Consider the following 27,941-nt stretch of genomic DNA (forward strand, 5'->3'; position numbering starts at 1 on the left):
TAAAAGTATTCTTACTGCATGGCCATTTTTTTAGGGGCTTTTTACCCACTGTGGTAAAAAGGGCCCTGGTGCATGGGAATAATGGCTACACTTTTTCCCGCTGCTTAGTATAAGGACCCCTTATTGTTTTTCATTCCCCCCCCCCCCCCCAAAGAAAACAAAAATTTGTAGTGGAAATCAAGTTTAACTGCATAACTCAGCTGTCATCACTTGGATGGACTATCAGAGCCTCAAGTTTCTGACTCCTAATACAACAGGTACTTATTGCTAGTTACATTTTAACTAGAATCAGATAACAAAGAAAACTATTTCATGTCACACGTTTGCAAATGTTGCTTCCAGGAAGATATTGATCCATCGGGTATGTTTATCAGACAGTACATTTTGTAAAAGGCTCAGTTTTGGGCATACTTAGTAATACAAGCGTTTTTTTGTGCAGTGAACAGAAGTCAATTTTCCAGGCAGAGTGACCCACTAACAGGCCCCAAGCAAATATCGTTAGGTGGTTCCTATGCTGGATATGCAATGCACTCCACAGGGTGGCTCTTCATGTTGCCATTCTCCCATCATACACATATCAAGATGCAAACACAAGGGACTGCATGCACAAAGACCGTCCAATTCTATATTCCTAACATGTGGCATTTGTAGCACTGCTGTGCATATGAGTATGAAAGTCTGTCAAGCCGTGCAAGACATTCCTACATGCCAAGGGTCGCCTCTCACATGGCTGGTCAGACCTTACTCCTCTCTGAACCCACACTTGTTATTATTGACAGGTTCTTGTAATCATGTTGCCGTTCAAGGGCTACTGCTTCTTCCTATTTTTTTTGTTACATTTGTACCCCGCCGCCTTTCCCACTCATGGCAGGCTCAATGCGGCTTGCATGGGGCAATGGAGGGTTAAGTGACTTGCCCAGAGTCACAAGGAGCTGCCTGTGCCTGAAGTGGGAATCGAACTCAGTTCCTCAGTTCCCCAGGACCAAAGTCCACCACTCTAACTACTAGGCCACTCCTCCACTACTTGTCAAAACATATGCTTTGTGATTTCTATCTGGCACACCTGTTTCCTTACCTACAGATAAGGCTTCTGATAGTTATCTAGATGAAGGACCCAGCAGTCAGTGGATTGGCCAAGCTGCCATAGATGGGACCATGCAGGCTGAGGTGGCACATGAGACTGTAGAGAGGCCCACACAGAAGGGTCAGCAGCACCAGCAACAGTAACTGGGGAAGTCCCTGGCTAAGATGGGCAGGAACATCCAGGGAATGAGCCTCTAGCCCCTCCATCCTATTTTTTTGATGATGTCTCAGCAGATGGGGAATTGAAATACAATGCAGATGACCAGCAGCAGGCTGGAAGGTGATGACATAAATTGATGATGTGTGCAGAGCACTCCTTGAAGCAGAACCAGCAGAACAAATGCTTCAGCTAATGGTATACATGCTTGACCTTCAGGAAAGACACAGAAAAGACAACAGAGACATTGTAAGCACCTGCGGTGCCAGGTCTACAGCCCCGACAGCTGCCTTCACGATCAGCACTGCAGCCAACATAATGACTACCACCACAACCATCACCATTCTCATTGCTGTGCCACCTCTGAAGAGATTGTGGCCATCTCAGAGTATTACTGGCACCTGCTTGTCTGCTCCATGCACAACTAAAGTACATCTGGATCATAAACTACACCACCACCTTCTAGCCTCATACTGTGGGATAACATACTGGCCCTGGGCCAGTGATCTTCTTTGACTTTCATAGAGCTGTACAGTGTGCAGGGCTGCTATTTGAGGCATCACCCAGTAGCTCCATCATGCAGCCATGAATGCCAGGCTAGCCTTGCAGTACCTAGGGTGAAGGGTGGTAAGGGCATTCAGGTGGGGACTGGGGAAGGGGAAGGGTTAGGAAGTAGGATGTGGGTGTGGGGGTATGTGGCATGGACAGGGAGAAGGAGGTGGAGACATGTATGAGGATGGGTTTGAGGATGGGCTGTGTGCAATGATGGGTTTGGGCGGAGGTGACTAATGCGTATGTTTGGGAGAGGGCACAAGAGGATCACTGACACCACTATTTATGTTAATAAATGCCCTTACTGTCACTAGAAATGACTAAGAGTTCATTTCATGTGATCAGGCCCAGCTGGTGTCATTGTGAAGGCTCACTTTATTTGGGTGGGTCGGCACACTACTTAGGGTTCAGGCTTGACATCTCTTCTCCCTCAGGCAAGTGTAGTCTATGCTTTTGTGCCAGATTGTGTAGCCAGTGGAATCAACTTTTCAGCATGCCAAACATTCTTTCTATGATGGCCCTTGTGTAATAGTGGGTGCTGTTGCTGTGCACCTCTGCCTCTGTGTAAGGTTCCACAATAAGGGTCATCAGCCACTTCCTTTGGGAGTATCTTCTATCACCTGTGTGGGATGGAAGGCAATTCATATAAGTTCAGTATAACTGATGCTGTGAGCTGTAGTGAGTACAGAGTGGCTGTATTGGTGTTTTCAGAGATGAATGGTGGCACAGGGACCTAATTCATTGTGCTGGCAGTGATCTGAGTGTGATTAGGTGCAGGACACACCAAGGAGCCAGCCACCGATATACTACCCACTCTCAAACCTCTAATACACCTCTTGAGTGCTAGATTTGTATACTGGGAGGTGGAGGAAGACGTCACTAAACTTACACAGGGTATTGCAGACCACCTGCATGGTTAGGGAATGAAAGGCTTTTCTGTTGCAGTACATAGGTTCCCTCCCTCTTGGGGACCTGATGGCCACATGGGTGTAGCCAATCCAAAAGGTAAATGATCTGTTAATCAGCCAGAAAATCAGACATTCATACAGATCTTAGGGGCCTTTTTTCTAAGTGGTGGTAAGCACTAACACATGCTTACCGTATGCTAAAAGGCACTACCATAGGACATGCTCAGGTATACCGCAGTAGTTCTGGGATTGTCATGCGCCAATCCTGTGTAAAAAAATATAAAATAATTTTTAGCATGGGGCCATGTTTGTGAGCGGAGAGTAGGTGTGCCATGCGCTAATCAGCAAATTGCAGAACGCTGCCAATTAGCAAGGGTTTAATGTGGGAGCCCTTACCACCTATTAAATAGGTGGCAGTAAGGGTTCCCGCGCTAATGATCATGTCCTAATTGGGAAATTAGCGCATGGCCATTAATTAAAAAAAATAAAGAAATAGTGTCTATTTTAGAGCCATGCTAAAAATGGCATCAGCGCACGGGAAACCCATGCACTGAAAATAGTGCAGGCTGCTTTTTAGCATAGCTTAGTAAAAGGGCCCCATAAGTTGTGTTGTTGAGTTTACTTTTTTTATTTTGGATTTTGCTCACACCTTTTTCAGTAGTAGCTGAAGACGAGTTAATTGCAGGTACACTGGGCAATTGTGCCATATATATATATATTTGTTGCATTTGTATCCCACATTTTCCCACCTATTTGCAGGCTCAAGGTGGCTTATATGGTGCCGTAGAGGCGTTTGCCAACTCCTGTGGAGAAGCAGTTACAAATATTTTCAAATGAAAAAGTAGAGAAAAAAGATCTAGGCTAGAGCATTTTCAATCATCAGTCAGAAAAATATGCCACTCCATATTACATTATATTTTCAAAATGATATATTCATCAAAATATCTGTACACTATAGAAAACCCCAAAACAACATCCCCAGTGAGGTATCAAAAAGTCCCATTCTAGGATATGAAGTATATCAGGGCCTGGGCAAATGGTATAAAAAATTATTCTAAAAAGAATTACTTTACTCAACCCATGAATGTATGTCAAGCAATAAAATTTTGTATCCCATATTCACAAAATCTTCTCCCATAACAGATGGAAAGTGGACTGCCTCATAACTAAAGATTTCTGCTTCTGCTGCACTGTGTGGGGAAAAGGCTGTGAGGAAGAGGGTGATGCACTATGAGATGACTGACTGGCGGCTGAGGCCCACACTAACAGCCTGTACTGGCTGGAAACTGCCAGTGGTGGAAAAGGCAAAGGCTAAGGTGATCTTCTGGTGAACAGGCACAGGTTGCCCACACCAACAGCAAGATTATCCCAATATCAGCAACTTTTTTATTTCAGCATTAACTCCATGATTAGGCCACCATCAGCACCAGTAGCTGGTATCTCATTGCTATCCAAGATGTCAGAGGCCATATTTATTGTACTTTATAATCTGTTTATGTAATTTTAATATGTATTTTTATTTTTTGTTACATTTGTACCCCGCGCTTTCCCACTCATGGCAGGCTCAATGCAGCTTACATATTGTATACAGGTACTTATTTGTACCTGGGACAATGGAGGGTTAAGTGACTTGCCCAGAGTCACAAGGAGCTGCCTGTGCCTGAAGTGGGAATCGAACTCAGTTCCTCAGTTCCCCCAGGACCAGAGTCCACCACCCTAACCACTAGGCCACTCCTATCAATTAAATGAATGTATCATTCATTTAATTGATATGTAAGCCATATTGAACCTGAATCACTCTCAGGCTAATGTGGGGTAAAAAAAAATGTAATAAATAAATAAATAGTTGTTGAACAGCTTTCCTAGTTTCTAGATTTTCATCAATGTTTAAAGCCCTTCACAGTTTGGTTTTAGGACCTATCACGCACAGGGTGTCACTTCTGTTTTACAACAATTTGATATGGCTGCTGCTTTTGACACAGTAGATCATGATATTCTTCTTTTTAAATTAAGTTCAATAGGAATCTCAGATGGGGTCCTGACTTGGCTTTCAGAATTCTTATCCAGTAGACATTATACTGTAAAGATGAAGGAAGCCTTCTCAGAGAGTTGTACCCTGCCTTGAAGGGTCCCACAGGGCTCGCCTTTATCTCCTAATCTATTTAATGTCTATATGGCATGTTTTGATTTAGGTTTTTCATCTCTGAAAGTTAAGTTTTATTGATATGCAGATGGTATGCTGGTATTGAACCTTATGGCTGATACTCTACTATGCTATGTAACATTACCTCTTGTATATCCATTATAGTAACATGGTAACATAGAGGGGCATAATTGAATGGGGCCGGCCATCTATATGGGCGGCTATCTCTAAGGCCGGCCCCGGAAAGCAGCATACCCGACCGTATTATCGAAACAAGATGACTGGCCATATTTTGTTTCGATAATACGGTCGGGGCCGGCCAAATTTCAACATTCGGGCCGGCGTTAGAGATGGCCGCCATTGGTTTTTGCCGATAATGGAAACTAATGGCGACCATCTCAAACCAGGCCAAATCCAATGCATTTGGTCATGGGAGGAGCCAGCATTTATAGTGCAGTGGTCCCCCTCACATGCCAGGACACCAACCGGGCACCCTAGGGGGCACTGCAGTGGACTTCACAAATTGCTCCCAGATGCATAGCTCCCTTACCTTGGGTGCTGAGCCCCCCAAAAACCCCCAACACCCACTACCCACAACTGTACAACACTACCATAGCCCTTATGGGTGAAGGGGGACACCTAGATATGGGTACAGTGGGTTTCGGGTGGGTTTTGGAGGGCTCCCATTTACCACCACATGTGTAACAGGTAGCGGGGGATGGGCCTGGGTCCGCCTGCCTGAAGTCCACTGCAGCACTCACTAAAACTGCTCCAGGGACCAACATACTGCTGTCATGGAGCTCGTTATGACATTTGAGGCTGGCATAGAGGTTGGCACAAAAATGTTAAAAAAAAATTTGGGGGGTGGGAGGGGGTTGGTGACCACTGGAGGAGTAAGGGGAGGTGATCCCCCAATTCCCTCCAGTTGCCATCTGGTCAGTTGGGGCACTTTTTTGAGGCTTGGTCGTAAAAATAAATGGACCAAGTGAAACCGGCCAAGTGCTCTTCAGAGCTGGCCTTCTTTTTTCCATTATCGTCTGAAGCCGGCCATTTCGTTACCATGCCCCCATCCCGCATTCCGTACCCTGCCAAAACGCCCCCTTTAACTTTGGCCGGCCCTGCGACGGAAAGCAGTTGAAGCCGGCCAAAATCGGCTTTCTATTATACCGATTTGGCCGGCTTCGGGAGGAGGCCGGCCATCTCCCGTTTGTGTCGGAAGATGGCCGCCCTTCTCCGAAAATAAGCAGGATAGTAAGGTAGTAGATGACGGCAGAGAACGACCTGCATGGTGCATCCAGTCTGCCCAACAAGATAACTCATATGTGCTACTTTTTGTGTATACCTGACCTTGATTTGTATCTACCATTTTCAGGGCACTGACCATAGAAGTCTGCCCAGCACTAGCCCCGCCTCCCACTACCGGCTCTGCCACCCAATCTTGGCTAAGCTTCTGAGGATCTATTCCTTCTGAACAAGTCTCCTTTATGTTTATCCCACGCATGTTTGAATTCCGTTACTGTTTTCATTTCCACCACCTCCCGCAGGAGGGCATTCCAAGTATCCACCACTCTCTCCGTGAAAAAATACTTCCTGACATTTTTCTTGAGTCTGCCCCCCTTCAATCTCATTTCATGTCCTCTTGTTCTACCATCTTCCCATTTACGGAAAAGGTTTGTTTGCAGATTAATATCTTTCAAATATTTGAACATCTGCATCATATCACCCCTGTTTCTCCTTTCCTCCAGGGTATACATGTTCAGGTCAGCAAGTCTCTCCTCATACATCTTGTAACGCAAATCCCATACCATTTTCGTAGCTTTTCTTTGCACCACTTCTATTCTTTTTACATCCTTAGCAAGATACGGCCTCCAAAACTGAACACAATACTCCAGGTGGGGCCTCACCAACGACTTATTCAGGGGCATTAAAACCTCCTTTCTTCTGCTGGTCACACCTCTCTCTATACAGCCTAGCAACCTTCTAGCTATGGCCACCACCTTGTCACACTGTTTCGTCGCCTTCAGATCCTCAGATACTATCACCCTAAGATCCCTCTCCCCGTCCGTACATATCGGACTCTCCCCGCCTAACACATATGTCTCCCGTGGATTTCTACTCCCTAAGTGCATCACTTTGCATAGAATACTTTAGTTCCATTAAATTAAACAAGGATAAAACTAAACTCCTCTGGATAGATACTTCTACTGCATTTATTTAAGATGTACTCACGTTTTCTAATGATCTTTTGTTAAAAGTTGAGCAAACATCTAAGGTGCTAGGTTTCATTCTGAATTCAACTCTTTCAACCTCAAGTTAATTATATTGTTAAAACAGTGTTTTTTAAACTGTGACAGCTACGCAAAATATGTTCTTATTTTGATAAGAAAAAATGTTCTATTTTGATTCAAGCATTGGCATTAACTCATCTAGATTACTGTAATAGTTTGTATTCTATCATTACAGTCAAATTACACGCTAAGCTCCAGATTCTTCAAAATACGACCGCTAAACTTATTTTTCTTATGAAGATGTTTGATAGAGTGACCCCAGCCTTGATTTCTTTACACTGGCTTCCTATTTTGCATTTAAAATGTTTAATGGATTATCCCCTGTTTATGTTAAATTTGGTTGCTTTTCCTCTTCTTAGAATGTCTTCTATATCCCGAAATCCTTATTTTCCTTTTATTTTAATCATTTGTGGGGATCAGTTTTAAGAAAATCTTGGAGGAATCCTTTAGCTTTCAGGCTGTACAGTTCTTTCTCTTATTACCTGCTGTGTCACGTGTAACTTCTTCATATAGTTCTTTTAGAAAAGAACTAAAGATGTTTTTATTTAAGAAATGTTATGCTTATTTTTTTTTTCCAATAATGTTTGAATTTTGTTAACTGCTTTGAGACATCATTCGGTAGGAGTTGGCGGTATTCAAGCGAATCAACTGAAGGATTGAGGATATGACAGAAAGGATGACAGTAGGCAAGATAGTTCTGAGAAGATGGGTGGGAATAGGATCAGAGGAACAGGTAGTCAGACTGGAGGAGGAAATAAAATGCGCAGTTTCCTCTTCAGTGATTTCATAAAAGGAAGAAAAGGAGGCAGGGGTTGAAGGAGGGTTAACAGAATGGACTGGGGGAAGAAGAGGTGGAGATAACTTGACTTAGAACTCAAGGATAATCTTGTGAACCTTATCATGAAAGTACTCAGCCAGAGTCTGGGGAGAAAATGAAGGAGGGATTGGAGGTGAAGGCACTTTAAAGAGAAAGTTCAGTGTGGCAAAGAGACATTGAGGGTTTGAGTCAAGAGAGTTTGTCAAGTGGGTGTAGTAGTCATGTTTGGCAAGTGAAAGAGCAGAAATGAGGTCAGCAGTAATTTGAAATGTATGAAGTCAGCATAGGCACAGGATTTCAGCCAAAGGCATTCAGCAGATCGGGCACAGGAACATAGGTAGCAGATTCTAGAGGTCAGCCAAGGCTGAGTTTTGGTATGCCTTACAGAACAGGGAATAGAAGGAGAGAGGGTATCCAGAGCATAGGAGAGAATAGTATAGGAAGAAACAGTCTTATTGACAGACTTGGATAACATAGTGGTTGAGAAGAGGTTTGAAACACTGGTGCAGAGAGTACAAGAGATTGGACGAGACTGGGGGTAGGGTATTTAAGTGTGAAGATTATCAGATGATGGTCAGAGAGGGGAAGAAATGAGGTGCAGAAACTGGAGAGTGAGCAGTTGGAAAAGAAGACAAGATCAAGATAGTGACCATTCTGGTAAGTAGAGGTAGTGGAACACAGCTGAAGATTGAAGGAGAATGTTAAAGTGAGAAATTGAGAGGCATAAGAGTCAGAGGGATCATTAGCATGAATGCAAAAATCCCAAAGAATGAGGGAAGGAGATGAGGGTTCAAGAAAGAAGGAAATCCAGGAGTCAAAGTCAGTGAGAAAGGAAGAAACAGATTTACCAGGAGGTCGATAAATGCCTGCTACTCAGAGAGGTAGAGGAGTGAATAGATGGATGGAGTAGACTTTGAAGGAAGAAAAGCAGTGAGACTGAGGTGAAAGAAGAAGAGGCTGAAGTCTACAAGAGGGTGAGAGTAGAGTTCTGACACCACCTCTGCTGCCAACCTGGTGAGGTATTTGGGAAGAAAAGGTAACCTCCATGACACAGGGTAGCAGCTGAAGCAGAGTCTTCAGGGCAAAGCCAAGTCTCAGTTAGTGCAAGCAGATGGAGAGTATGAGAGATAAAGAGGTCATGGATGTACAAAAGCCTTGTTGGAGACAGAGCGGGCATTCCACAGGGCACATGAGAAAAGCAAAGAAGAAGGGGAAAGGACAGGAAGAAAAATTTGATTGGAGACATTGCGGTGTGACCTACACGAATAGGGTGAGAGCTGATTTGGAGGACCAGGATTGGGATTGATTTCTCCAGCAGAAAGCAGGAGAAGGAGCAAGAGAGTATGGAGAAGAGTAGGAGAGGCATGACGACAATGACGAAGATGAGATGCACTCAGACAGACTGGAGATGGTTGAATGAAAGGAAGAAAATGTTGAAGTTTGAGAGCTGAGAAGGAAGAAAACAAAAGGGATGGTGAGGGTGATGAAACAGAAGGTGGGCAATGTGATTTTCTTAGCGTGATACAAGAGTGGTTTGACATTGCATTCTCCCAAGGCATAGAGGGTTAAGTAACTTACTCAACACCACCAGGATCTGAACCTGGGCCCTCTGGTTCCCCACCTTCTGCTCTAGCCATTAGGCTACTTCTCCACTCCCCTCTGTTTTACAACTCTTCCTAAATTATATCAGTCCAGTCATTACAGTGGCAGTTCTCAGTTTGGAGCCATGTATTATGTTTCCTTCTCGAATCCTTTAATCATGGGCACTAAATCCATCCACTAGGTGATAACAATTTTTAATAACTGGGACTTCATCTCCTCCCCACCCCATGCAGGCACAGGCAGCTCCTTGTGACTCTGGGCAAGTCATTTAACCCTCCATTGCCCCAGGTACAAATAAGTACCTGTATATAATATGTAAGCCGCATTGAACCTGCTATGAGTGGGAAAGCACAGGGTACAAATGTAACAAAAATAAAAAATTAAAAAATTCTCAGTAGCTGTGAGCTCTGCTTCCACAAGCTCCTCAGCCCTGGATGGCGCAGAAAACCTAGGCTCCTCCACATAGTAGTACATGCAAAGCTCTGGCATTGGACCAGCCCAGAACCTTCTTTTTAAATACAACTGCCAATAGGTATGAGATAGGAATCTTCTAGAAAATAGGTTCTTCACATACTGAAAAGGAAGGAAGGATTTCACACAGTTATTCAGATTTTCCAGGCCTTTCAATATTACATATATTTACTTAAAAAAAAACCCTTCAGTGACATCAGTATGTATTGCATTACCACTTCAGTCTACATGTGCATATCAGGTTACATGCCATACTCTATAAATTTGTCTTGTTTCTACTTTTACATCCCACATTGAGGATCACAGGTAAGCTAGAGTTTTATCTCCATTTTTAAAACAGAGTAAATGTGTAATTTTTCTCTTCTTTAAGAATCTTTTGCACTACAGAGAACTAAATCCGCTGTAAGGATGTTTCACTCCTGTAGATGCTGTGAAAATAGAGTTTAGATAAAAGAACAAGAAAAATCATCTCTCTCTCTCTCTCTCTCTCTCTCTCTCTTATATATATATATATTTGTTTATTATGCTGAAAATAATCAAACGAAAAGTTGCTTCTAAATTCCATTTTATTCCTTGACAGTTTGTGTATCAGAAAATACAGGACTCTATTGTAAGTATTGCATTCAGGTTTCATATATAAAATGGATCTAAATAATATTTATTAAAATCAAATTATGATTTCCAGTGTATATAGAAGTGGAATAACAGAAATAAACCTATGAATGAAAAGTATCACAGCCAACCTCAAATTTTTGTTGTGGTTGTTTTAGACATTTTCCCAAGTCAGTTTAATAATGGTCTATCGACTTTTCCTTTAGGAAGCTGGCCAGACCCTTTTTAAACCCCGCTAAGCTAACCGCCTTTACCACATTCTCTGGCAATGAATTCCAGAGTTTAATTACACATTGAGTGAAGGAAAATTTTCTCTGATTCGTATTAAATTTACTGCTTTGTAGCTTCATCGCATGCCCCTTAGTCCTAGTATTTTTGGAAAGAGTAAACAAATGATTCACGTCTACCTGTTCCACTCCACTCATTATTTTATAGACATCTATCATATCTCCCCTCAGCCATCTCTTCTCCAAGCTGAAGAGCCCTAGATGCTTCAGCCTTTCCTCATAGGTAAGTCGTCCCATCTCCTTTATCATTTTTGTCGCCCTTCTCTGTACCTTTTCTAATTCCATTGTATATGCACACAGCAGCCACTAGCGCAGTTTAGTAAACAAGGGGTTACTTATTTTATATTCTTACAGAATAACAAATCAAATGTTATTTAAAGAAGGGTGATGCTTGTATTCTGTTTTTAGCATACGTGCATGCAAGGTTCTTGATTTTAAACTGAAACCTCCTGATTAAACACTCCTGAAGGGGGTTAGAATTAACTTTATTTATTTATTTATTTATTTATTTAGATTTTGCTCACACCTTGTTCAGTAGTAGCTCAAGGTGAGTTACATTCAGGTACACTGGATATTTCTCTGTCCCAGGAGGGCTCACAATCTAAGTTTGTACCTGAGGCAATGGAGGGTTAAGTGACTTGCCCAAGATCACAAGGGAGCAGCAGTGAGATTTGAACCGGGCACCTCTAGATTGCAAGACTGGTGCTCTAACCACTAGAGTTATTATTTATAACCTGCCCTTCTCCAGGGCAGGGGGAACAATAAAATACAAAAAAATATGCAATAAGAATCAAATAAACCCTGAAAAATCACTGGTTCCTTGGCTTCAATGACATCATTTGTACTCTCAGTCATTTATCATATTTTTAGTTTGTTTGTTCTACTGTGCTGTTTAGTTGTATATATTTCTAATACCACATCTTGCTACTCTGATTTCTAGGATTCAATTTGCCATCTCCAAACTTACCTTATTGATTGTATTTACTCTAGGCTTATGTTTGATCATTTCGCTATTGTTATGCTGTTAACAAACTGTGGGGTCCTTTTACTAAGCCGCGTAAGCATCTATGCGCGTCCAACGTGTGTCAAAATGGAGTTACAGCCCAACTACCATGTGGCTCTTGCAGTAATTTTATTTTTGGCACACGTCCGATATGCGCATCTGAAAAATATATTTTCTTTTTCGGACACGCAATAGCAGATACACGCCAAGTGGCATCTGACATGCATAGGTCATTACCGCCCAAATTCTTTACCGCTAGGTCTTTGGCTGGCAGTAAGGTCTCAAACCCAAACGGACCGCGTGACAATTTTGATTTTGCCGCAAGTCTATTTTTGGCAAAAAAGAGCAGCTTTTACAGATGCGCTGAAAAATGTTTTTGCGTGCACCCTAAACCCGCGCCTACACTACCACAGGCCATTTTTCAGCGCACCTTTGTAAAACATCCCTGTTAATTTTATGTCAAGCTATACCTGTTGTGCACCACCAGGTGAATCTCTTCATGTAAAAATGATTAATAAATCCCAATAAATTAATAAATCACCCAGCAGCTGCCATCATAGCTGGATTGGTCATCAGGGCTGACCACTGTGGCAGATCCCGCACCTCTGTTGTTTCTGCAATTGTGCCACAAGCACTAGAAAGGCTTTGAAATGAGAGAACAGGTATTCCTGTTTCACATCTCGAACCCTCCCACAGTGCCAGCAGTAGAAACTGATGAGAGTAAGAGCAAAAAACTCCTGCCACTGTACTGGGTGGAAGGGGGAGGAAGGCTGAAACAGGAAGTAGGAGATGGGGGGCAGCTGTTGTTGAGTCTGAGAGAAGGGGGAGCTGATGCAGGGGCTGGGAGAGGGGTTGTTGCTGATGCTTGGGTTAGGAAAGAGGGGTTTGTAGCTAATTCAGGGGGGCTGGAAGTGGGAGGGAAATTGGGCTATTGTTGATGATTGGGCTGGGAGAAGAGCGCTGGTGTTGTTGGGGCTTCGAGAAAGGGGAGCTAACAAAAAGGGAGTGGAAGAGTGGCCTAATGGTTAGTTTAGCAGGTTAGAGACCTGAAGAACTGGATTCAATTCCCACTGCTGCCTGACAATTGGCAGTGGGTTGATATCCTGGGGAACCAAGTTCAATTCTCTCTGCAGCTCTGTGTGACCCTGGCCAAGTTACAACCCTCTGTTGCCCTAGGTACAATGTACTGCTTAGACTGTGAGCCCACTAGGGACAGACCCAGTACCTGTAAAATGAAACTGTAAACCACTTAGGTCTAAATGAAATGAACAATAAAAGGGTCAAGAGGGGTAGTAGCCAATGTCAGAGGTTAGGACAGTGAGTCCTGTTTCTGATACAGGATCCTGAGAGAAGGAGAGGGACTGGGCTGTCATTAATGCTGGGGGTTGGGACCACCATTTATAGAATGTGTTATCAGTGCAGATCTTTCTGGCGACTCACGGTAGGTATTATTTTTATTTATTTATTTATTTGTTTGTTTATGTTTGTTTATTTATTTATTTGGATTTTGCTCACACCTTTTTTCAGTAGTAGCTCTAGGTGTGTTACATTCAGGTACACTGGGTATTTACTGAATCTGACTCCTAATGTACAGTATACTGTAAGTTATACGCATGTCACTGGAATTTGTGTAAGCATTTACTCCATCTCTATGGCTGGTGTAGGTGCTCACGCCTCAGTACATGCACATGTATACACCCTGGTAAGCTAGTAATCTATAAAGGAAAATCCTTTTGAGAATATGTACTAATCAGGCACTCGGGCAGAGAGTAGGCATCTCATGTGCTAATCGGTTAGCGCAACTACATCACCGCATGCTAACAGAAAATAGGTGTCAGTAAGAGTTCCTGCGCTAAAAAGTGGCCTCAGCATGTGGGAAACCCACGCTTTAGTCATAGCACAGGCCACTTTTTAACGCAGCTTAGTAAAAGGGCCTCTCACATTTTTTTGTGATTTTAAAATAGTATGAGTTGGGAAATGAAGCTATTTGTCTTGCACTTCTAGTGCACTTGAAAAAAAAAAAGTGTTTATTTTTTCCTTTGTTCTTCCAGAGCAACCATTTTACTAGAGAAGCCATGCTTTCGCAATCCCTACCACTTTTCCTCATACTAACCACTCTGTGCCAAGCCGAAAATGCTGATACGTGTGCAGGTGTTCCCGGAATCCCTGGGACCCCTGGCCAGAATGGACTGCCTGGAAGAGATGGTAGAGATGGTATGAAAGGAGATAGAGGCGAGCCAGGTATATGCATTTAATCTCTAATCATTCTTTCTGCTCTGTTTCATCATGCTGAGAGATAATATTGGGATAAATAATAGTTCTGTGTTTTCCAAAAAATGAGTTATTGCACACCTTGAAGTTACATTTTCATTAGTTTTAGCAGTAATGTGTAATAACTCCATTTTGGAAATGACAAACCATCCCTTTAAAAACAGAATGGCTTAATGTCAACGGAAAGACTGACAGTGGGGTTAAAGAATAGAATTACTTTATTTAATAAGATCTGGCAATCAATTCATAGATTCTTTACCACAAAATGATGACACTCTTCAAATGTTTTAAATGAAACTTGATTGTGAAAATTTATATAATACCAAATTACTCTTGGGCTGATTGATATCAACCAATAAGTATTTAGCCAGCAACAGGCAGCATGTTTTTAAACACTGACCCTTGCCAGAAAGTTAGAGATGGATATTCAAAGCCAGGTTATGTCTGGGCATCAGCATTAACTATCCAGGTCTGACTGGACTTCTGCTGACCACCCGAACTAATGCAGGTCCTGGCTGATATTCATCCAGGTCCAGCGTAAGATAGTTATACAAGCCCTGGCTAAATATCAGCTGGGACCTATATAAGTTAATTTGTCAGTTTCGTCTTCCTTCCTCTCCCCTGCAGATATAAATCCCCCTTTGGGGGAATATGAAAAGAAATAGATAGAAATGCTGGAGACAGGAAAGGGATAGGGAAAGAGAGAAAGAAAAGGAGAAGATGCTGATCACAGGGAGAGAAGAAAGACAGAAGGAGAGAAGATGATGCTGGACATAGAGAAGGGATAGAAAGAGAAAGATGATAGACACAGAGGGGAAAGAAAGTGAGAGAGAAAGATGCTGGACATAGGGAGGGGTTAGAGAGAAAGATGGGGAAACTGGATACAGGGGAGATAGGGAAAAAGAGAGGGGGAACAGTGGACTGAGAGAGAGCAAGACGGAAGATGCTGGATGGAGGAGGGTGAAGGGAGACTCTGGAGAGAGGGGAAGAGATGCTGGACATGGGAAAAGGGGAAGTTATTGGATGGTTAGGAAGGAGAGAAAGATGGGAAATGGGGACTGGGATGAGAGAAATATGAAAAGCTGAAAGTGGATGCTTTGAAAAGAGGGAGATTGAAGAGTGGATGGTAAGAAGGAGGAGTGAAATCTTAGTGGATATATAGAGAAAAATTAAACGAAAGCAAGCTGGGAGATAAATATCAATGTCAGAGTTGGATCTAAAAGAGGAAGTGAGGAAGACAGGATCGGAGAAAAGAAGTGTCAGATGGACTGGAGACCCTTGAAAGAGAGATAAGAAAAGACAGAGAAAAATAGAAGCCAGAGGCTAATAATCAAAAAAATAAAATGGCTAGACAAGAAAGGTAGAAATAAATTATTTTCAATTTAGTGATCTGAATATTCAAATTTTGGAATTTACATTTGCTATCTTTGTTGTACTGCATGCAGAGTGTGGCTTCTTGGGGGTTCAATTTAATTTTTGTGTATGTGTTTCTATTTTTATTTTGTGGCCACTTATTCTGTACTCTGAGTGTCTATATATTTGTTTTAAGGGGTCCTTTACTAAGTCGCATTAGCACTTGGGTTTCCCATGAGCTGAAGCCACTTTTACCGCAGCAGTACAATGGGTGCAATTTCTATTTTTCAATTTATGTCCACAGTGTAATTTCCCAATTATCACATGGCCATTAGCGCGTGAGCCCTTACCTATTTACTAGATGGTAAGGGCTCCCACACTAATCAGGAAGTGTGCAGAAATTTACCCACGCTACCTGATTAGCTCAGGGCACACCTATTCCCTGCCTCCAAACATGCCCCCATGCTAAAAAAGACATTTTTTTATTTAGATTTTGCTCATACCTTTTTCAGTAGTACCTCAAGGTAAGTTACGTTCAGATACACTGGATTTTTCTCTGTCCCAGGAGGGCTCATAATCTAAGTTTGTACCTGAGACAATGGAGGGTTAAGTGACTTGGCCAAGATCACAAGGCGCAACAGTGGGATTTGAACTGGCCACCTCTGGATTGCAAGACTGGTGCTCTAACCACTAAGCCACATATCCACTCCATGTGTTGCTTAGCCGTATTTTCAGTGATATTGCAAGTGTACATTGTGTTGCTGACACTACCCCTGTAAGCTACATGTGTACTTATACATATACTAGCCGATGAGCCCGTAAAAACGGGCTAGTATGGGGGGGGGGTTGAAATCCCCTTCCCGTCCCCGCTGCAAGGCCCCCCTGCCACCGAGCTCGCACACCCCCCACCCCCCCGAGTCGCCGCCACCACCACCCCTCCATCCGGCCCGGGCCCTCGCTCCGCTATTGAAACAGCGAGGGAACGCAGCACACAGCTCTGCTGAACTGCCGTCAGCCTTCCTTCTTCTTCTCTGCCTATGTCCCGCCCTCGTGTGATGTAACGTCGTCGAGGGCAGGACACAGGCAGAGAAGAAGAAGGAAGGACGGCAGCTCAGCAGAGCTGTGTGCTGCGTTCCCTCGCTGTTTCAATAGCGGAGCGAGGGCCCGGCCGGGTGGAGGGTGGGGGGGAGCATTAGCGACGGCGGTTTTCATCCCTCGCAAATGCGCAGTACAGACCCTCTCTGTTCCGCCCCCATCATCACGTATTGGGGTGGGGCAGAGAGGGTCTCTACTGCGCATTTGCGAGTGAGTACGACACTCGCCATTTATATGTTTGATACCCCCAAATTCTATATGGCACCTTAAGTTGTGCACACTAATTTGGCTGCACAAATTACATACACTACTAAACTGATTAACAAGCCAGTTAGTGCCGATAATTAGTACTTAACAACCAATTAGCTGCACTAATTGGCTTTCATTATAATTTACACATACAACCTTATAGGCATAATCTATAATATGGTGCGCTTAAATTCTAATATGCACAGTCAAAAGGGAGTGTGGTTATGGGCATTCCAAAAAACTATGCGCACTATTATAGAATATATCTGATCTGTACCTAACTTAGACACAGGTATTTAGGCTTGGTTTTAGATGGCCTAAATGGGTGCACCTACATTTTAGTTGCAAGAACAGCATGTGAGCATATTCTATAAACTACGCCTAACTTTAGGCATAGTTTATAGAATCTCACTAACCATATGGTTTAATGGTGCCCATTTTGAAGGCACCATATATAGAATTCCCCCTTACACTATACATGTAGATACCCTTATTTAGCACTTATATGTGTTGCTTATTCATTTGGCCCATTGCTTCAGGTTATTCCTGGGTTTGTCACATCCATGCCAAAAACATATATGCTACACATATAGGTGTTGAATATTGGTACCTACACGTGTAAGGTATGTGTAAATTTGGTGCTGCCCTAGAGCACCCCTTCCAGGTCCCATTTTCCTGATATATGAAACTATACATGCACTTTTGTTGAAAATGGTTACAGAAAGATACTCAGATATTTGGTGCTATGCCAAATGTCCAAGTGCCTTTTGAAAATTGACCCCTATATAGCCTGGGAATATGTTGCTTTCTTTTTTCTTGGGACAAACTCCGACAGATGATCTTAGTGAGGGGACCCCCGATTCCTAGCTGGAGCTCTGAGAAGGCCACCCCAGTTTTGGGTGCCTTGGTAGAGGAGGGGGGAGTGTCAGCTCAGCCCTTGCTTCAGTCAGCAGATTGCATTGAGCCTCCACTGAGTCCCGATATCTGTGTGGTTCACACAAGAAGACTGGCCTCAAAATGTATGGGAGGGGGCATCAAAGCAAAAGTTGGTTCAGGGTGCCACAACCCCCTTGAGCCGGCCCTAAACCTGGACTCACTTTTTTTCAAAACTTTTATAATCTTTCTTCCATCACAAGCCTGTCTGCCCTTCTTCATATTCAGCACTTGAAGGAGTTAAATTGAAGATGGGGCCATTTTAATTGGCTGAATAGACAAAAATTAAATCTTTGGCCAAGGGCAATCTATGCAAGGAAAGCAGACAGGGAAAGAGAGGGAGAGATTTCAGGAGAACTGAATGGTGCCACTTCCTAGCAAGTTAATAGCCATAAGAAACACCAATCACCTTCCTTTAAAACTTAACACAGGAGTCATAGAGTCAAGTTTTCAGGATATCCACAATGAATATTCATGAAATAAATTTGCATATACTACCTCCACTGAATGCACGTCTATGTCATGCAGATTCATTGTGGGCATCCTCCAAACCTGATGGACTAGGTGTATCCTGAGGACTGGATTGAAAACCCCTGACTTAGATTTTCAAGATTGCATTACTTTTTAAACAAAATCCTACATAAATATTAAGTGTATGAACATAGCTACCACAGTTGTTTGCTTAAACTGAAGAAGAATCTCTATTGCCTGTTCTCTTTAATTTGTTATATATAGGGCCTCAAGGACCCCCTGGTAATAATCAAGGACAGACAGGAAGAGATGGACTTCCTGGACCGAAAGGTGACCAGGGTTTGCCAGGTGATACTGGACCATCAGGTAAAAGTGTTTGCACTCATTCTTTGTCAGTGTTTTGATAAGTAATTGCAAGATGCACAACACACATATGATGCTAATTTTCCACAGAGCAGAATTCAACCACTAAGTGTAGGGTGATTATGAATGCTGAAAATAAGAAATAGCTATTTTTAAAAAGAAATGATATTCTGAAATGAAACATTTCAACAGAATAAAGGTCAATTCATCTGTAGAGGAATTTTAATTAAAAATGCCTAGCAGAGCCGTTGAGAGATAGAGCCAGGCCTGGGGCAGGGTCGCTACAGCCACCACGCCCCCCCCCCCCCCCCCCACTTAGGCTACAGCCACCGCAGCCCCACTCTCATTTGGGCCATCCCGCCCCCTTACCTTCCTGTGTGTGCTCCTCCCTCGGTCTATCACTCTCCTGCTCCTGTGAGTCGGGATCCGGGTTATCGCGTTAACACAATCACCTGGGTGCTGATACACAGGAGCAGGAGAGAGACAGACCCCCAGTGCAAGGTCTCCCTTGGAGGCTAGGCCCAGGGAATCTTGCCCCCTTCCTTCCTCTTGGCTTCCCTGATGCCTACTGTTGAATGAAAACCTGACCTGTTGGGTGCCTCCAGGACCAGGTCTGGGAACCACCGGACTAAACTTTTATTCCCTCTTCAGACATATAGGGAATCTCTGTGTTTATCCTTCACCTTTTTGAATTCTGTCAGTTTTGACCCCACCACTTCCTGCTGAAGAGCATTCCAGATGTATAACTAAATTTAATAATCATATAGAATTTCAAACTACTTTTTGCATTGTCTGTTGTAAAAATATTTGTAAAAGAAGCACCAATTTTAGGATCTTGCTTTCAATATTGCACTAATTTCTTCACAGATAATGTATTGTTTTGTGACTTTTTCTCCCTAGGTCCATCATTCTCTGAAGATACAACATTGCAAGAAAATCTTGGCTGACTTAAGAAATAGGATCTCAAGAATTGAAGGAGGTGACGTTGTTTTTAGATCAAACATAATAAGGGTGCATGAGAAATCATACAGTTCTTTGAGCAATGTATCATTACACCATTATTTAAATACTGTATGTATCAAACTTAACAACCAGATTTACATTATATAGGGCTCTATTTACTAAAGAAAGCGTGAAGGGCAATTCTTTAAGAGGGCTCTTACAGTGTACCCCTTGTGCCTGTAAATGTAAAGAAAATGACCCGCTCATAAGTGGAAGCAAACCAACAGTGGTCTTCTGTAAGGATGCACATAAGTGGCAAGGGAGCAGAGCATGGGAAGGACATGGGAGGGGCAGGGGCAGAGCATTGGTGAGGCATGGGAGGGACATAGGCAGGGCATGGGTGGGGCTATCACATGTGCAAGTTACAGAATATAGTCAGTTATGTACACCCTTGCTGAATTTAGGCGTCTTCATTAAACCAGGTCCATCGCTGGTGCAACTTCAGGCACTTAAATGTAAGGCACACCGATACCCAGTTACACTAGTATTCTATCATGGAATCTGCTAGTAGCCATTATAGAATAAGTTTACATGATCCAGTATCGGAGTATCTAAATGGAGGCGTCCTCTTAGAGAATTGCCCTCTAAGCAATTAATGCAGCAATTAGCACACACTAACAAGAAGGGCCTATACTAACAACATAGCAGCTTGGCACCTAGCATATGTTAATTCCTGCAGTGACTTCCTAACACAGAATGAGGAGGGCACCGGGCAGTTAGAGGTCAATTCCATAACAGTACGACTGTATTTAGGTGCCTGTGGAGCTCATTTTCAAAAGAGAAAAACATCCAAAAAGTGGCATAAATCTGCATTTGGACGTTTTTCTCACAAAAACGTCCAAATTGGTATTTTCAAAACCAATTTTAGAAGTTTTTCTATGAAGTCCATCAAAAGCGCATTCAAATCACAGGGGGGCTTGTCAGGGGTGTGTTAAGAGCGGGATCTGGGTGTTTCTAACACTTGGATGTTTTTCAGCCATAATGGAACAAAACAAAAACGTCTAGAACTAAAACTAAGACGTTTTGAGCTAGACCCCCTTTTTTTTTTTTTAATGAATAAGGCACAAAAAGTTGCCCTAAATGACAACTGGTGGGAATGAGGGATGACCTCTGCTGTGTTTTGCATCAGGAGTCTATTTACAAAACAACATATAAAATCAATAAATAACATAAAAATAAAAATAGAACTAAAAGTAGCACTATAAATAAAGTAGTAGATCAAGTTTTGACATGGTAATAATAATAAGCAACACAAATTAAATGAAAATTATCTATAGATGATTAATTAAGTTTATCTCAAGAGAAGGATATCTATAAATGATTATTTGAATTAACACTGTTTCCATAGGACATTGATGATTTAGCAACTTTAAAGCTTTGTAAACCTAAGATCCTTATACAACTACATCTTAAAGTCATTATCCTTAATTAAATATGATAACTAGAGTGATATAGAATCTTGTAAAAAAAAGTGTCAAATCTTTAAACTAACGTCTATTACCTCTTATGTTCAAGAAATACATCCACTTGTAATCTCTAATGAAAGATATACATCAAAATATAATTGAGTACTTAACTACATGTCCAAATTCTTATAATAATCATTTATGAACATCTTGTTTGATCAGCGAGAACATCTTTGTGAAGAACTGACAGTGTTTACTGTAAAGCATGGTTTCATGATTGATTAAAAATGAGATGAGATATATTGAACACCCAGACGAGTGACCGATCCTAAAACATAAGGTGCTAAAAGTATATAAAAAAGAGTATAGAAAAGAATTGTGCCCTACACCCAAATAAGATGCTAATTCTAAAACTTGTCTTGTTAAGGTTTGTGTGATTGTCTGACCGCAACTGACAGTAGTGAGAGTGTAGATGAAAATATGAAGAAGTAAAAAGGGTAGACTTACTCGTCTTCAAACGATGAGTCTAAATGGGAGCTGCTGCGTCTTATGAGCCAAAATAAGATAAAGCTGTATGTGAAAATACATTCTGTAAAATGGCGCCAAAACATTTTGGATTTATTCACAAGTTAAACAGCTGTAGCATCAATTAATGAAAACTAGTTTCTAAATGCTGGATAAGGCTTTTTCCTTTTTTTGTGCAAACATTTTATTCTACTGTTGTATTCCAAGTATACCATGCCATGGAGTTAGCAGAGGGAGGGAGGTAGGAATAGTGGAATAAATTATTTTAAGAAACTGAAAGCAGCCACGGTTATTTTGGTCAAGTCTGATGTCTTAGGGCTTTTTTTTTACTAAACCATGCTAGGAATTCCCACATGGCAAATGAGAGGAAGCCCATTCAATTCCTATGAGATTCCTCTCATTTGATGCACTGGGAATCACTAGCGCAGTTTAGTAAAAGAGGCCCTTTGTTATTTCTGATGAGGAATGTGTTTGGTATGCGCTTGTCATTTGAACAAAAGAGGAAATGGTAACATTTCTTATTTGATTTTCTTATATTTCAAAAATGAAACAAAAAAAATCATTCCTTATTTTTTCATTTTATTTTATTTTCAAACAGCCAAAGTTACCAGCCCTGCCTTCTCCCCTCCCTCCCCAAACAATAAAATCCTTTCTCCTGGCTTGTACCTACCTCTGGATTCTGCTCCAGTCCTTCCCACCATCAGTTACCTGCTATTCAAGAGGTCAAAGGGAATGTCAGCAGCTCCCATTCCCTTCTGCTCCACTAGTGCTATATTGCAAAATGGAATCAATATCAAGGCTTAACAGAGGGTTGGGATGGCCTGGAGGTGGGAACAAGTCCTAGAGCTATTTAAAATATATTGCGTGGTTTGGTTTTAATGCACATTGCCAAAGGCATGCACTAAAATGTTGTAGGCCCTATTCACTAACCTATAGTAACATAAGTTAACATGAGTAACACAGGGCAGATGGTTGAGACTGTGGAGTCTGGCTAGGCCAGGGCAAACCATGGGGGTCACTTAGTGGGGTTCCTCAGGGGTCTGTGCTAGGACCGCTGCTTTTTAATATATTTATAAATGATTTAGAGATGGGAGCAACTAGCGAGGTAATTAAATTTGCTGATGACACAAAGTTATTCAAAGTTGTTAAATCGCGACAGGATTGTGAAAAATTACAAGAGGACCTTACGAGACTGGGAGACTGGGCGGCTAAATGGTAGATGACGTTTAATGTGAGCAAGTGCAAGGTGATGCATGTGGGGAAAAAAGAACCCGAATTATAGCTACATCATGCAAGGTTCCACGTTAGGAGTTACGGACCAAGAAAGGGATCTGGGTGTCGTCGTCGATAATACGCTGAAACCTTCTGCTCAGTGTTCTGCTGCGACTAGGAAAGCGAATAGAATGTTGGGTATTATTAGAAAAGGTATGGAAAACAGGTGTGAGGATGTTATAATGCTGATGTATCGCTCCATGGTGCGACCGCACCTTGAGTATTGTGTTCAATTCTGGTCGCCACATCTCAAGAAAGATATAGTAGAATTGGAAAAGGTGCAGCGAAGGGCGACTAAAATGATAGCAGGGATGGGACGACTTCCCTATGAAGAAAGATTAAGGATGCTAGGGCTATTCAGCTTGGAGAAGAGACGGCTGAGGGGAGACATGATAGAGGTATATAAAATAATGATTGGAGTGGAACAGGTGGATGTGAAGCGTCTGTTCACGCTTTCCAAAAATACTAGGACTAGGGGGCATGCGATGAAACTACAGTGTAGTAAATTTAAAACAAATTGGAGAAAAGTTTTCTTCACCCAACGTATAATTAAACTCTGGAATTCGTTGCCGGAGAAAGTGGTGAAGGCAGTTAGCTTAGCAGAGTTTAAAAAGGGGTTGGACGGTTTCCTAAAGGACAAGTCCATAAACCGCTACTAAATGGACTTGGGAAAAATCCACAATTCCAGGAATAACATGTATAGAATGTGTGTACGTTTGGGAAGCTTGCCAGGTGCCCTTGGCCTGGATTGGCCGCTGTCATGGACAGGATGCTGGCCTCAATGGACCCTTGGTCTTTTCCCAGTATGGCATTATTTATGTACTTATGTACTTATAACAAACTCCATTTTCACTCATTCAAAAAGTACAAAGACCAGGGGACACTCAATGAAATTGCATTGAAATAATTTTGAAACAAATAGGAGGAAATATTTTTTCACTCAGAGAATGGATTGACCACCGCTGGAAGCAGGTTACTGAGCTAGATGGACCATTGGTCTGACCCAGTATGGCTATTCTTATGTTCTTATGTACTTTTTAGTGAATAGGCTCCATTGGATAACATGGAGTCCCTCTTAATGGCTTCATTCATTTCAAATTTGCTACCATTGCAAATAGGCTTAGTGAAAAAGGCTCCTGACCACTTAAATTGTGCTCAGCTGGCTATCCCTAGATATTCCTCAGCACTTGACCACACAGTGCTCCTCTAATATCCTCTCAGACCAACATGACACTGTGCAATTAGTGCTGGGGCGGTCCTGGGTGGAGTTGGGGAGGAGCTGGCTGTTATGTTGGCACTGGCCATAATCAGTGCCAGTACCCGCATGCACAAAAGGCAGTCCTATCTTTGCCCACTTAGTTATGTAGGTTCCGGCACTGAATATTAGATGGCATCTATATAACTTTCAGGTTATATTGAGCCCACAGCGGTCAGCAGCTTTGAAACCATTGATTGCCATGGGCTGAATATCGGGGGCATAGTAAAAATTCAGGTCCCAATATTCAAAGGATTCAGAATTATCTTCTAAATTTCACTAAAGTCCTAATATTAGGAGCAAGTAATTTGGGTGGTGAAAGGGACGGATTTAGGGTGGGGGAAAAATTTAGGAGCTTAGCGCTGATTTTTTAGCACTATGCTCACCAAATAGGCTAATGAATGGCAGGCCTAAATTTATAAATATTCGAACAGTGGATCCAAAGAAGTCCTCTCACAAATGATGTTTCCCAAACAAGGTCTTTATTTAAATCAATAAAACGTTTTATTGATTTAATAAAAGGGTCATTTTATTGAGTTAAGTAAAAGGATCATTTTATTGATTTAAATAAAGACCTTGTTTGGGGAAACATCATTTGTGAGAGGACTTCTTTTGTATCCACTGTTCATATATTTGTCTTTCGTTTCTCCTGTGGAGAGATCACCTCCTTTAGGTGTAGGCCTAAATTTATAAGCATATCTTTTAAGCTCTTAAGCAAGAGCTCTTGTGCTCTTGAGCAAGTCACTTAACCCTTCATTGCCTTAGGTGCCCACCTTGATTGTGCACCCTCTAAGGACAGAAGAATACCAACTGTACCTGTATGTGTGCTTCTTTATAGCCTCAAAGTGGTATATAAGAAATTAAAATAAAACATTTTAGTACCACACATCATCTATAGTTCCTGAATCTGTCGCAGAGGCAAGTATCCCTTGCTAGTTTCACATTTGGGAGGAGAACAGCCACTGGGAGATTAAGGATGTGACTTTCCTTAATCCCTCCGGTGGAAAGCTGCTGAATCAAAACACCTGGACATGTCAAGTAACGCTCATTTGTTTTGTACATAAACATATGTTCCCCTTAAAATCAAAGTTGAATGTCCATATTTTGGCATCTTCCTAGTCCCACCCAAAACACATCCAGACTACACCCCCTTGTCATAAGGATATACTGCTGTTTTAGATGTCAGTATCCCAGTTTTATAAATCAGAATTTGGACATCCATGCAATATATATGACTAAATGCCGGTTTTCTGAGGTCTAAAACTCAAACAGAGCTTCTAAAATAAGGGCCTTAGGTTCCTAGATTTGGCTGAAAATAGGGCACAAATCTAGGAGCCTAAATTAGGAACCCAGCTTTTTTTTGAATATCAAGCCCTAAGCTTTTTCTAGGACATGGAACTACTCTTTTGATATTAGAATATTTTGATTATGAATAGAGAGGGTGACTTTCAAGGAATTTGGCAGACACAATGATTGCTTGATCTTTGGCATGGTTTAAGAAGCTTCAGTCAATACAGAATATGGCATTTCGCTAGCTCTGCCATGCAAAGAGATACAGTAGGATAACACCCCTTCTCCGATCTCATCATTAGCTTCCTGTACCATTTCAGTACAATATTCTTCTTCTCACCTTCAAAGCTGTGTGCCTGGGTGTCCTTCCTTGTCTTTCAGCCCTCAACATCCCCTATTCTCCCTTACGAACTCTAAGTTGTAAAAGAGGAGAGCTACAGGTGGGCAGAGGAGAGACCAAGCCCAGGAGTATGGGATCGGAGCCAGGGAGTGCCCATCCCAAGGCCAGGGTGAGCCAATGCAAAGGTCACCTTGGAGGGAGGTCAGACCATAGGGGGTCTGGACCCGAGAATAAGAGAGGACCACAGCCTTTCGGACACTGTTCTCTGGAATAGGCATGTACAGGAGCCTGTAAAAAGTGTAAATACTCCTGCTGAAAAGCCTCTATACATAGATACAAGGAAGCAGAATGCAGGAGTTCCCCCGGGGAATACCAGAAGGAGGGTGGTTTTAAAGGATTTGCTTTAAATATCGGAGAGTTGATATTGGTTGGACGTTCCTGCTGACTCCAGAGTGTTTTTGGACTTGAGAGAATATAAAAAGTCTCCCAAGTCTGCCTATTCTAACAACCAATCTTGTTTTCCACAGTTTGCTTTGGACTTGATTTTTGGATTTCCTGGGGGAAAAGAGGGTAATCCAACTCGTTAATGCTTCTTTCCCTAGGTAGAGGCATCAAGTGCCAAGCCAGTAAGGGACCGACGGAGACGGCAATTAGGAAACTCCAACCGGGTTGGACCCCGAATCCAGGAGCACACCCCATAATTTGTATTAGCAGATCTATATTCCACTCTTTAATACAAACCTTCTAGGCGGATTACAATCAGTAAAACCTTTTCATAAAAGAAGGATTTACAAATCAAAAGAATAAAAGCTTTCTAATACAATATCATGTATTAGAAAGCTTTTATTCTTTTGATTTGTAAATATCATTACTATCTAACAAACTAAAAATACAATTACATTCTGGATTAAGATTTAATCCAACCTTTGCCTTAAAAACAGTAAAAGTTTAAGACCTTTTCTAAATACAACATAGGATGGGCGTAGCTGAATCAGAATACTATTCCAAATTTTAACACATTGAAGAAATAAATGAACATTCCCTGACCAATTCACATTATTTAAAAAAGGAAAATTTAAAAACAACCTTTCCTTGCTCCTTGAATTAAATCCATTGCCAGATAATGTTAAAAATTGGGTTATTGTCTCCAAGCATAAGCCATAAAGGCTTTTGTAAACCAGGCAAGCAAGTCTGAAAAGATTTGACTCTCCACTTTGAGCCAATGCAAGTCATTTAGCAGAAGAGTAACTTCACTATATCTGCCCAGTTTAAATATCAGTCTGGCTGTGGTGTTCTCCAGCGATTGGAGCTTCTTTTTTTACTTCATATTGTACAAAACTTCATATATATTTAGAATGATTAGAAAAACACTGAAATTCATGTTGGATAATATGTGTGGCAGATGGCAGTGAAAGAATTAAGGGCATGATAGCTAGGGGGGGGAAATGTTTCCCTTGATATCCTAAGCATGTGCTTATTTTGATCAATGGCTAATCCAGGGCTGATAATCCCTATTACCTGATAAAAATAAAGGTAGTCTGTCTTGCTTTGTAGCTTTCTTTCTTAAAGTGTTGTTTATTGTACTCAAAAGCAAAAATAAATACTTTTTTTCTTTCTTATGTAGTCCTTGCCTTGCAAGAAACAGTCAAACTTGTGGAAGACAAATTACTGGCAACCAACGGTAAAGAGGTTGATTTTGCCAAATCAAAAGAAACATGTGAAAAAGTTGGTGGCCAAATCGTAGCTCCAAAGAATGAGGATGAAAATAAGGCAACCTTAGAAATTGTGACCAAGTTTAATAGATATGCCTATTTAGGAATCGTGGACAGTAACAGCATTGGTCAATTCAATTACATTGATGGAAACCCTTTAAACTATACCAACTGGAGGACAAATGAGCCAAATGGAAATGGGAAAGAAAACTGTGTTGAAATGTATACGGATGGCTTGTGGAATGATAAAAAATGCAATCAGTACCGCCTTACAATTTGTGAGTTTTAAAGCCTTGTGTTTTTTTTTTATTTCAATTTTCAAGGTTTAGAGATAAGCAGTATTGATTCTGGTAGAGTAATTAATAGCCGTCTTACATCATGTATAGATGAAATACTGCTAATCACATGACAAGTGCACTTTTTGCTTTGGTTGTGTATCTAATAAATTCCATTTTGAACATAATGTCTTAATTATTCATGT

At 41.7% G+C, this 27,941-nt stretch overlaps 1 protein-coding gene across 1 annotated transcript; it reads left to right on the top strand.

Moving 5' to 3' along the window:
- The first annotated feature begins 3,920 nt into the window (after positions 1 to 3,920).
- On the top strand, positions 3,921 to 27,923 carry LOC115470251 (pulmonary surfactant-associated protein A-like). The gene is made up of 7 exons (XM_030203263.1): positions 3,921 to 4,016; positions 10,602 to 10,631; positions 13,975 to 14,164; positions 18,560 to 18,669; positions 19,318 to 19,326; positions 19,559 to 19,637; positions 27,373 to 27,923. The coding sequence occupies exons 1-7, from the start codon at positions 3,924 to 3,926 to the stop codon at positions 27,747 to 27,749; spliced, it is 888 nt and encodes a 295-aa protein (XP_030059123.1). The 5' UTR covers positions 3,921 to 3,923; the 3' UTR covers positions 27,750 to 27,923.
- The last annotated feature ends 18 nt before the right edge of the window (positions 27,924 to 27,941 follow it).

The sequence above is a fragment of the Microcaecilia unicolor genome, chromosome 5 (assembly GCF_901765095.1).
Source record: "Microcaecilia unicolor chromosome 5, aMicUni1.1, whole genome shotgun sequence".
Taxonomy (NCBI): domain Eukaryota; kingdom Metazoa; phylum Chordata; class Amphibia; order Gymnophiona; family Siphonopidae; genus Microcaecilia; species Microcaecilia unicolor.

Excerpts from the sequence above, each read along its gene's own strand:
- LOC115470251 (XM_030203263.1), top strand. The coding sequence starts at position 3,924 with ATGCACTATGAGATGACTGACTGGCGGCTGAGGCCCACACTAACAGCC. Across the intron at positions 14,165-18,559 it reads AGGAGATAGAGGCGAGCCAG|GGCCTCAAGGACCCCCTGGT; the intron begins GTATATGCATTT and ends TGTTATATATAG. Across the intron at positions 19,638-27,372 it reads GATCTCAAGAATTGAAGGAG|TCCTTGCCTTGCAAGAAACA; the intron begins GTGACGTTGTTT and ends TTTCTTATGTAG.